General features: G+C 37.3%; 2 protein-coding genes across 5 annotated transcripts in view; one reads left to right on the forward strand and one right to left on the reverse strand.

Annotated features, from left to right (window-relative positions):
• Positions 1–1300, forward strand: part of LOC135088800 (uncharacterized) — an 8352-nt gene extending 7052 nt beyond the window's left edge. The window contains exons 5-6 of the mRNA XM_063983853.1: positions 159–242; positions 838–1300. Of these exons, the coding sequence (XP_063839923.1) occupies positions 159–242; positions 838–1203 (450 nt within the window). The 3' untranslated portion in view covers positions 1204–1300. The remainder of the gene's footprint in view (positions 1–158; positions 243–837) is intronic.
• Positions 1184–12500, reverse strand: part of LOC135088798 (EH domain-containing protein 3-like) — a 48318-nt gene continuing 37001 nt past the window's right edge. For 2 of the 4 annotated variants that reach the window (XM_063983852.1, XM_063983850.1), the window contains exons 2-7: positions 12180–12288; positions 10898–11062; positions 10048–10204; positions 9086–9256; positions 8572–8818; positions 3963–4320 (exon numbers count right to left, since the gene is read on the reverse strand). In XM_063983852.1, coding sequence (XP_063839922.1) covers positions 8607–8818; positions 9086–9256; positions 10048–10204; positions 10898–11062; positions 12180–12288 — 814 coding nt within the window. In that variant the 3' untranslated portion in view covers positions 3963–4320; positions 8572–8606. Of the gene's footprint in view, positions 2085–3962; positions 8819–9085; positions 9257–10047; positions 10205–10897; positions 11063–12179; positions 12289–12500 lie in introns of those variants that run through there. The other 2 variants (XM_063983851.1, XM_063983849.1) reach the window with 2 other exon arrangements.

The raw sequence follows: 12500 nt of genomic DNA on the forward strand, positions 1-12500 counted from the left end.
TGGTTAAACAATGATGCTTCCTAATCCATTAACTATTTCACATTAATAGCAATATCTGCATGATAGTAATGTGCCCTCCCACTGCATGGATTCACAAGCATTGCCTCCACTAACCTGATTGAGCCTGTTAATATGTGGCATTTACCTGCACTGTTTAGCACAGGCTCGCCGCCACCGCACTAAATGAGGCCACAGCACAAGCTCTCATCCGGCAAGAGAGAAAGGCAAAAAAAAGCAAGGAGGTAAGTGTGTGGCACCTCAAACCACATAAAGGTTCACCCATCACTTGCTCTGATATTTGTGCATATGTATACATATCATTACAAGAAACAAAGACACTGGTTGCTTTTTGTCGTATTCTGATTATAAATACTTGTAGATTATAAAGAAAGGCACTAAATATGAAAAAAGTTACTGCTGGCACCTCAAGACTTCATCTACAACATGTTTTAAATGTTCCTTTAATTGGCTTTACAACAAAACTTAATTTTATAGTATTATAATTTGGATCCTTTCTTTGAGTGATCTATTCTTCTTGAGCTGAGTCTTTGTACCTTCCATAGAGCCACAATACCATGCTTCGAATAAAAAAAAAAACAGAACATTAATTACGTAAAATATAGGTAGCTTATCACATATTCATTACTGAAATTTTCAAGAAAAATGTCAACTTACATTACACTTGTGTTCCACACTCTGTTTTTAATGTTCAAATGTTAACTAATCTATTTTATTAAGTACCCTTCAAAGTGAGACACACATGATTCTGTAATGTCAAGCAGTCAGCCTGAAATTTTGTAATGTGAACAGCTTAATAAACAATGCCACATCCTGCAGAGGAGAGGATCAGGTGGAAGAAGAGGTAAAAAAAAGCACCGAGGCAAGAGCTGGGAGAGACGCTGCAATGACGGAAAACCAAGTCATCGGTCAGGGAAGCACCACAGCAGAGAGAAACACAAACACAGAAGCCAAGAGAAACACAAACATCACAGCAGGGAACGTTGTATTACAGAGGAGGACACTTCCACCACCACCACTGCTTTTCCCACCACTACTGCTGCCATGTCCACCCAGATACCATTTAAACCTAACTCTACACCGCTCACCTCCACTACCAGCCCTGTGGAAGGTGGTGGTGGTGATGGTGGTATCGATGCCTCTCTTAGTTATGAGGATGATGCTGAATTTTTACCATTCTACTAAACACCACACAAAGATTACATATCATTGCTTCTATATATGTATTCCAATGGCTTGGCTGCTTCCTATGTATATTTAAGTAAATTATTTATAAAGAAAACCTCTTTCATTAATCTTTGCATGCAAGATAGTCTAAATCAATTTATCAAATAAATTTTCATCCTTCATTCACAGTCTTTAGGATTCAATTATAATGTATGTGCTTTTTAATAAGTGTTGCAATTTTCTACAAAGCAGATTTCTTCAAGAAACAGGTCATTTAATAATGTAGTCTTAAGCCTTCAGTATTTTAGACTCAAAACCATAGACTACTTCTCTTCCTGTTTACCGGAAGGGTTACTGTCATGTCCCTCTATGGAGTGTCATGGAGAAACTGAGGAAAAGATCTGTGGGTGGGATATAGTATTAGACATGAGAGGTCATTGTCAGGGATTGAACCCATGCAGGACACCAATGGAAAACCTGACTCAGACACATCACAATTCTAGCTATAATTGATCATCAAAGATATTTTCAAGCAACTTGTTACCAGAGAAACATATAAACAAGATAACAGGAGCTTTTAATATGTTAAAGAATATAAGAGTGGCATTTAACTGTTTAGATGAAGATATGATAAGATTGTTATGACATGTCTAAGACTTGAATATGCAATGATAGTGTGGTCACCACAAGAGGAAAAAGTGTAAAAGAAAACTGGAAAGAATACAGAGCAACAACTAGGTCAAAATACACTGCGGCAATCAACGCTAACCCAAGGATGTGCTGGCAGCTGTGGTCTCACATAAGGCATGATGCTCAGCCAGGCCAGCCATCCACTGGAGGTTCACAACAAGGTGCAGGTTCTCCAAGGTGGTAGGGATGGCTGTGGAGTCACAAGGGATCTGGGGAAGACAATTTGAAGGGCCAATAGAAAAGGCAATGAGTGTAGTTAATTATTTTGGAATGGAAAAAACAGTAAGAGTTTGCAAGAATGGTATGAGGCCCTCAAAAAGGGAAAAGATATGCTGTAGCTAGGATTTTGTTTTAGGGGACAGATAAATAAATAGACAAATAAACAGATTCATGGAAACATCCCCTGAAAACTCAAATATCTTCCACTAAAGCCCAGATGAGACACCAAAATGTGAAAATGTGATCCTGAGGCTGTCAGTGGGCCTTTTTATCAGTGAGCTTTTTTTTATTGAATTTTTGTAGCCCTTGGCTGGTGTCCCTCCTACATGAAAAAAAAATAATAATAATAATAAATAAATAAATAAATAAAATATTAGCAATAACAGCTTACTTTCTGTCACTGTGAGGGGTACCATGATACAGTGGGAGCTACATGCATGGGAGCTCATGGGTTCTCAGGCACATGGGGTTTGAATCCTGGCCATGGTCTGAGATTAGGAAAGGCATTCACTCAGTAACAATTCGAAAATGCAGAATCTAAAGTGTATATATATATATATATATATATATATATATATATATATATATATATATATATATATATATATATATATATATATATATATATATATATATATATAGTTTCACTATGTCTTAATCAATCATACCAAACATATATCCACAGTAAATTGTTTAAACTTCTACCATCATATTTATTGTTATCAATGAATGTAGCTTCAGTAAAATTTACTGAACATTTCTGAGAACTTCTGAATAAGATGATCCCATCATTCACACAGCTCTGAGTGCTTCCCACAACTGAACTTTCCCACAGATGAGCAAAACTTTGTGCCAGATGCCACTCATCCACAGAAATCCCGCTGCCTGAGAGGCCACTCAATGCTGCACCCTAAAATCCCTTCACCACATTGATAACAAACAAAAAATGGGTAATAGTGATAGGGTCTCCAATTCCCCCTCCACATCTGGGTATATATAGCAGAGTTAATGAAAATAACATGGTATAGAAGAGGACACCAAACTTCCCTTCTGGAGGAGACCAACCATCAGTTTTTGAAGATAATTAGTTGGGTTCTTGTTGGTGTTTTCTTATTGGAGCAGAATCCTTGTTAAACAACCACTGGATTCATGGAAACACTCCTGAAGACTCCAATAACTTCACCTAGAACCCAGATGAGACAGCAAGATGTGAAAATGTGATCCTGAGGTTGTCATCATCAAACTTTCATCTCTTAAACAGACTTCTAGTCTCACTGGTTTTTACCCTTCCTTGTACCACATGCACATATTTTTGGTGACACAATCAACAGGGTTTAGGGGAGAGTTTAGATAACCTCCCCTCCCCCTCTTTTTTTTGTCCTCCTTGTAGGGAGATACAAGGGTAGGGATACCCAGTATATATTGCCAAGCGTCATTTTGTTGCCTCATATGACATACCAGGAATAGAGCAAGACATTCTAGACCCTTTGTCTTCAGGCAATTTTACATGGTACTTCATCATAAAACATTAAAATGACCCTAGTCTTTTTTCTAAATTATTTTCTTTTACTACAAGCAGCCTAATCCTTCATTTCCGGTTCATATTTCTTATTCAACATCTACACCTGAATCATCTGAAGCAGCATATCCCTGATGAGGCAACACCTGCCTGTCAACCAGGTGTTCTGGCCCTGGTCACCATAACTACTGTGAAATATTGGTTCTGGAAATTAACACCAAAGTGACACAAAGCAAAGCAAATCTACAGACGTGGTCTAGACTCTAAACCAACAACAAGTTTGCACCTGCAATGTGGAGGAAGAAAGACATACAAGGAACATGTTCTTGAGGGATAAGTAATGGCATAAAATCTTCGATAATTTATTTATAAAGGAATATACTTATAAGCTATACACTTTTGTCCATTTAGATAGCTAACATAGATTCAATAAAATATCTGAAATGTATTACTTGAATAGACACAGAAATCAAATCTTTGGTTCTCTAAATACCTTGGCAACACTGTTGACTGATAATGCCAATTATACTTTTTCCTCTGTCAAACTGAAGATATGTAATATCCATATTTACAATTAATATACAACTGTAATGAAAATAATGGTGAGCACACTACCTGTCTTGAGGCCTGCATGAGCCTGAATAATGAGGAACACCTGCCACTGACGAGCGTCATCATAGCCAATCCCTGCAGTCTGTTCTGAGCCTCTGCCAGGAAGATAAACAAAACAACACTTCCTATGCATCTTTCCCAGCAGCACACCACCTCCTCCTCCTTCTCCTCACCTCACTATATCATGCAGGCTGCAGTATCAACTAAATACTGGCTGTAGTATACCTTTTGTTAAATGAACGCTTAAAAAAAAAAAAAAAAAAAAAAGAAAAAAGAAATACTTGATGAAAGACTTGTCCTCAGAATATTCTACAATAGATACTGACTTGCAAAGCATTTTTGTATGTCTTAGTGAATTTTTCAATGTAGTATTTGCCTCTCACATTAAATTATACCTTGAATGTCACCAACAGACAGAAAACAATCCAAATCTGTGGTGATACCAAATAATCAAGAGATATTCATGTCTGTCTCTACTGCTCAGCATAGGATTGAGGAAAGAAACTACAAGAGATATGATGGAATGAAACTTTCTCCTCCTCCCCCATACATCAGCTGTGGAAAAAAAAAAAACAGCATCCAAGTTTAAATCAAGAAGCTCAAGTGTATGATACAAGTAGCACCCTCTCAAAGCTCTTGCAGAAAATCAAAGTATAAATCCTCCCAATATGAGACATTCATGACACGTATGTAGTACTTCCAAAGCTTAATTACCGTGATCTGAAATCTACTCGATAGAAAATAACTTGCACAGGAAAAGATGCGGCACTTGCGTGATCATTATTATTATCATTATATCATTAGCTTATTTAAGAGTTACTGGCTACAGGCACTATTTGCTGAGCAGTCTTTGCTAAGTTCCCACACACACACACACACACACACACACACACATGCAAGAACTCTCTCAGAAGCTATAAACACAGTCACATATCCAAAGTTGAGTCTTGTTAGCCATACAATATTCACACACACACTGTACAACTGATGTGCACACACACACGCACACAAGACAAACATTGGTCAACTCCTTCAGAACTTAAACATGGAAGTAGGTAACTTTCATACCTGTAGTGATATCCATACATTATTCAGAGCACAGACACACACACACACACACGCACAGACACACACACACACACACACACACACACACACACACACACACACACACACACACACAAAGCATCATGTGGTGTGGAGCTCAGCAAACACAGCTCCTGAAATACTGCACTGTTGTAACACCTGCACACATTTGAGTTCAGACAGAGAGCAGCAGGCGCTCGACTAGATGCTCCTCCACTTCCATGCTTGATAATTTCTCTCTGACTCGCTTCAATCAGTAGAACAAGTTTCTAGCCTCGTGGGGACTGGGCTCAATATAAAACAGATGAGTGAAAAGTTTAGATTCAATAAATAGTAATTCCATTGTTTTTTTTTTCTTTTACTTAGTGTAAAAATAAATAGACCAGTTTGGTTTGTTTTCTATGAGTTACTCCATGAATATATTAAATTAAGACAGATGAAAATTCCTATGAGTCAATAAATACAACTCTACTGCTTCTCTTTCTTCCAGTTACAGCACACAAATATGAAAAAAGTTTTATAAAATGCCTTATGATTCAAAATCAATAAATACTATATCCATTGTTTTCTTCTCTCAGTAACTGCATGAAAAATACACATATATAAAAAATAATTTAATTATGAATCAATAAGTATTAGATCTAGTTTGTTTATCCATCATCTTTTCAGTTATGGCATGAAAATATGCGAAGCCTTGTGAAAATTAATCAGTAAATTAAATATTAATCATTTTCTTTTCTCTTACTCTGCATGAATATATTTTGCTCTTTCAACAGCTTTCATGTAAGTACATATAGTGAACAAGTGCATCAAGTCCCTCAAGTGTAATGTTCAAAAGGCCTGTGAGTGCATCTCAGTCGATGTTGTCTTACAATACTTGGTTCCTTTCTAGACTCATATATCATGTAAACTTTCATAACATTGCTCATCTTTATTTATCCTTCAACAAACACTCACATATCAATAAATAACATTTACAAAATATCTTAAGGTTACATGATGAATGAAGCTTATTGAATCAAAACCAGGCAATCAGTGGAAGAAGTCTCACCTTGATATTACTTGTTGTTACTGGAGACCTTTTTTAAAGTACCTGAATGTAAATCTTAATGAAGCTTTATCTTCCTTAAACATTCTGCTGTTACCTACATAAACAGAAACCTTGGAAAACATACCTCCAAATTCAATAAAATGTAATGCATCTAGATAGCAACACTGCAATCTTCTTTGTAAATAGTTGAGTGGTAGTGTTTTGAATACAGCACTGGATATCAGCATCACACACTTTGTATCTTCTAGAGTGTTCTTTCATTTTAAGTAGAAATCATAGATACTGCTGTAAAATGATGACTTGCTTTTAGTAACAGCCAAGTACCTTAACCCTTTAATTGTTACAGTTCTTCAAGTTTGATAAATAAGATTAGGTTTAAGCTTAAAGTATAGTTTTGAAAAGTACAACTGAGAATAAATGGAGAAATGACGTGGTTCAAGACTTATGGTGCCCATTTTTTGCTCAAAAGAAGTTGGTTACTCAAATGAAATAAGTGTCATACTGTTATTACCAGTCGAAGGGTTGTTATACTTTTCATGGCCTTTTATTAATCTCTCCCAATTTCTTTTTAAATGAATGATCAGAAACTTGGAACAGCTTTACAAGTGGAGGACAAGATGTTCAAATCTAGTACTGAATCCCAGCCACACACTCCGTAACATATGCAAAGAAAATCTGATAGACTTTTTCTGGTGCTGCTACATTCACTGGCCTGGCAGTGATTAGCACAACTGTTTTTGAGAGCAACCACTTGGCATGCACATACAATGCTTTGAAACACTTGTAAGGACTGTGTGTAACTGAGGCTTGCATTCTTAAACCCCTTGGCCTCTCATAAGGACTATTTTCAAAAGCCACAGAGATAATTAGTTGGATTTTCAAGATATTTTTCCTACTGATGATGGAGAAAGCACTACTTAAAACCCAATAACTTACACTATGGCCTGTTAGAAGTAGTCAAGATAAGAGAACAAAATGCTTGAGAATACACAATACATGTCTTGATAACTGTGACACAATAACTGTTAAGTGACAAGTGATACAGGTCAGCTAAGCCTTCAATGTTGCTGAAAGAGAAAAATGTTTTCACAGCAGAATTTGAACATGGTCTTAGCTTTGAATGACTGAAAAATGCAAAAACTGATTCAACTAGCTTCAGTAGTGTTTCATAATATAACTATATGCTACAAAAATCTGTAATAAAAATCTTCATACAAAACAATAAGGAGTACAGCCTTACAAAATCCACTTCCATACAAGATGCAGAACATCTGGGTGAGTGGGACAACTCAGGGGAAGGAGGGAGGAAGGGAGGGTGGCAAGTGAAGGTTGGCAGTCAGTTCAGTTAAGACATGACTATCACAGACTTGCATTTCAGTCATAACTTATGTTTTTGATATGTCTTAGATTAGGCTGTCAGAATTCTAACATTATCAGTTTTTTTCTAATTTCTTACATTTCATTATCAGAATTCTGGTACTTGTACCAATGTCTTCACCGTTCACTTCTAATATCTCGGATTTGATGCTGAGAATTTTGTCCTAAAATTAACCTCAAACAGATTTCTTCTAATGTCCTACATTTTGGTTGTCAGATTTTTGGAATTATTGTAAACAGACAAACCAGTAATTCTGTATTTTTTTCTCAGTGGGTGAGAAAAGTCTTCATCCTCCTTTACCCTTTTGCAAGTCCATCCAGCCTCTCCCCTCACACAGGCACACCCCTCCCTCCCCACCCTGCCTGGACACACACACACACACACACACACACACACACACACACACACACACACACACACATCTATTATTTCACACCATCTACTGTCCCACCACCACCATCACCACCACCATCATCATAAGTGTTTCAATCAAAATCTATCTTCCAAAATACAAAACCCATCCCCTACTTTTTCTTTTGAAAACATATGTTGCAAAAAAAAAATAATAATAATCCTCTTATGATGAAGAAAATAAATAAATAAATAAAAAAGGAAAACTGAAAAAAAAAAAATCATACATACATGCACACACACACACACACAAACACACACACAGTTAGACATGAAAAAATGTACAAAAGCTAAAACATGACAGCTCGTTCAATTTTAACAAACTTACCTTAACGTTACTAGTAGTAGTTAATAATGATAATAACCTTGCTTTTAACCCAATATATTCCAAACAATACCAGAAATAGAAGACAGTCTTACAAAATTTCCACAGTGTCCCAGTCCCACCACCTCCTCTAGGCCTGAAAACCTCTCTTGCTGGGAGGCATCAGGTGGAGGGGCAGCTCAGGTGGGAGATCATTGCCATCAAGCTTAATGTTTATCAAGTGCATCGCCAACGCAAACTCGTCTGCATCAAGCATGCCGTCCTTGTCCACATCAGCCAGCTTCCACACCTTTCCCAACACTGAGTTCGGGAGTTTGGACTTCAACATCTCTTGCTTGGCGGCTGTGGAATGTAAACAGTGCATTGAAAGAAAGAGGAAATGATATCAAGTTAAGTCACTCAAGCTATTTGCTGCCTGGTTAAAGTGAAGCTAGATTAGGATATGACAGATTGGGTTTTCTAATCAATGTATTTTTTACTAATTTTGAAAGATTTCTTTTTTATTAGTACCTGTAAATCACAATTCTTTATTCATAAGCCAGGACTTATGACAAAAATATTTCTTAAACTGAAAAAATACATTAGCACCATTCATTTCTCAGGCCTTACATGATCCGGTGATTTTGCCATCGACAGGGTTCAGGGTGTCAAAGAGCTGATCGTACTTGAAGCGGTCCTTGGCCACTATCCAGTCAGGGTCACCAGCACCTGCATCAGCTCCCTCCCCTCGCCCAAAGCCAAACACTGTGTTGTCGTTCATCACTCCATCAAAGGCTCCTCCTGCAAGAGTTGAGTATGGGTTGTAGTCCTAGAATAACTTAAGAACACAAGACATCAATAAAATACAAAGGAAAGCATAGCAATAACAAACAGTAACAGATTTATTATCCCTTATCAGAATGACTATGACCTACACTATTTACTCTAAGGAAAGAGATGTAAGGTAAATGAAGTCAATGTGGGAGAACCGAGGAGTACAGCTGAAATGTCACACCTCAGGGATTCTTCTTACCTGACAGCAAATCTGGCACCTACACACCACAAGTTTGTCTGATTATACTTAACTAGAAAATAGCAGCCTCAATAAATAAAATTATAATAGACCAATCAACTGATTTTTCATATCAATTCCTTCACAAGTCATTCATATCCACTAATTGAAATAATAATGTGAAATTAAGATGTTTCCTACAAAATTTTTCTTAACAGAACAGTCAAAATTAATCAATCTAACATCAAAGGCACAAATACAAGATTTTATCACTATAATATGTTTGCCAAAACACTTTAAAAAATCTGTCAATAAAAATAACAAAAAATCAGTCATTTCTTCTATATTACAAATGTTATGTAAGATTCTAAAAAGAAAAAATCAAGGGCATAAATCTGATATAAATTAATCATTCTTTGGTGTCTTACTTAAGAAAGGTGTTTAGTGGATCTGGTTACTAGAAACATAAGTGAGTGCAGTATACAGTATCCTGCCTCAGCCTGTGTTTCCCTGCCACTTTTCTCCTCTGTCTCACATATGCCTTACCAACTACCTAAATTGCCTGAGTGGCCAGTCATACCATGTACAATGCCTCCTTCCTTGTTGACCGCTGCCTCCTCCACAGGAATCATGGCCATGAGGCGCGCAATGTCCTCAGCCAACATTCTGTCCACCGCCTCCAGTAGTCTGGGCTTCATCACATTGAATTTGGTGAAGTCATGGTGCTGGAGTTGGTCCTGTGGGGAAAAAACTTTTGTAACTTAACAACACTCATGTCAGTTACATCAAGCAGTTTTATACTGGATAAATTAAGTAACTTGTATTGCATAAAATAAGTAACTTATGTTAGATACAAAAAGTAACATACAGTGGATAAATGAAGTAAATTGTGAATGCATACAGTCAAGCTTCCTCTCTTAAGTCTCTGATTATTGATGACATTATGATAATGTACAGGCAGCTCCAAACTTAAAGCTTTCTTACTTAATTTGGGTGACCCTACACATTTTTTATTCATCAAAAATAAGAATGTATGCACTTAAAGATTTGAGCCTCTCCATCACACCTTTTGTTGTTGGTAGAGTCTTTGAAAATTATACTTTAAAGCTGCATCACATTAAGCTTGTGGAGGAACCATAGAGTACCAAAGGGCTAGAATTAAGCTAGAAATTGGGAGACAGAACACCATATACCTGACTCAACTAAGTCAACATAACCAAGTCAACACACAACAAGGTAAATACAACTAAGATAAATTACAACAGCATACACATAACTAGCAAAAATACCACCACAGAATACATCATGGTAAACACAAATTACAACATAAATATAACTTGCAAAATACAGCAAGGTACATGCAAATAGGTTAACACAAGCAAGTAAAAAGGTACAAGTAGGCATATACCACCACCACCACCACCACACACCTGCATTCTCTTGAGCTCTGGGAAGTCTCCAGGTGATATCTGGTGTTCTCTCTGGATCTTCTCATAGATGGAAGCCAAGTCCTTGATGAGCTCCTTCTTCTTGTTCTCTCTGCCAAACATGGATGGCATCTCCTTCTTCAGCTCTGAGATGATGTACGCATGAACCTGCACAACGATGGTAAACTTAATTACTTAGGTTAAGGATACATTTGTTGATAAAGATGGGTAATAGTGGGTTGTAAGTGCTTAGATGATGGGTAATTGTGGGTTGTAAGTGCTTAGATGATGGGTAATAGTGGGTTGTAAGTGCTTAGATGATGGGTAATAGTGGGGGTTTAAGTGTTTAGATGATGGGTAATGGTGGCTTTCAAGTGCTCAGGAATTGCCATGTATAGGTCATTTAGCCTTCTGCAATCTCCTTATTTCTTTTTTTTTTTTCCACCAATCAGCTGATAGAATTATTCTAACAATCATTTCAACAATCTGGTAACTGATAAACTGTATGAAAGGAGCATTACAAATATGATAATGTGACACCACGCATAAATATAAAATAACGTAATCTAATGCAACTGTTAAGAGAATGTAATGTACAATACAATAGCATAGAAGAATACACTACTATTGAAAGTAAAAAAAAACACATTAGTCAATACAAGTAGAAGCAGTTAGTTACAAGTTCTATATTTCCATCTCACAGAATGACTGCAATATTACATCATGTCCATAATGTCATTCTCTCCTGAAATTTCCCCCTCAATAAGGATCTTTGGATTTCTTTCACACTCTAAACTTGTACTTAATATGAAGCAGTGAACCAGTTTTCCTGAATGGTGTCTGAACCCTATGTCCCCTCTCTCTCTCTCTCTCTCTCTCTCTCTCTCTCTCTCTCTCAAGAAGACAGTGTGCTTATCTGCTATCTATCTGCTGAGACAAGATGTTCAACTTTACCCTTAAAAAAAATTGCTACAATAAATGTTGGTATAATTTATGGAAATCCCCAAAAGTTAAGGGGGAGAGAGAGAGAGAGAGAGAGAGAGAGAGAGAGAGAGAGAGAGAGAGAGAGAGAGAGAGAGAGAGAGAGAGAGAGAGAGAGAGAGAGAGAGAGAGAGTGAGAGAGAGAGAGAGAGAGAGAGAGAGAGAGAGAGAGAGAGAGAGAGAGAGAGAGAGAATCATCCAAATCTGATATCTTCTACCTCTGTTACATTCTACATATGATGCCCACCCTCCCTCCTTCTCCCCCTCCCCCCCTCCATATCTAGTCCCCCCTGCTTCCCCTAACCTTAGCCAGCCGTGCCCGCTTGATAAGGTCATTCAGCTTCCTGAGGGCGGCATTGCGGGGCAGAGCCTGGAGGTCAGTGAAAAGGTCCTGCTCCTCAGCCTCAAACAGTCTGGAAGGAGAAAAGACATACATTAATACTTGTGAATGTGAATGGTGATAAAATACAAGCTGTGTTACGTGAAGATAGTCAGGAAGAAGAGTTACCTGTGAATGATTGTGGTGCCTTGAAGAAATGTAAGAAAAGGAAGGGAAAGTCTGACCCTGACACACTATTAATATTTTTTCCAATTGGTTACATGTACACAAATGATATCTCAGTTT

Source organism: Scylla paramamosain, chromosome 31, assembly GCF_035594125.1.
Source record: "Scylla paramamosain isolate STU-SP2022 chromosome 31, ASM3559412v1, whole genome shotgun sequence".
Lineage (NCBI taxonomy): Eukaryota > Metazoa > Arthropoda > Malacostraca > Decapoda > Portunidae > Scylla > Scylla paramamosain.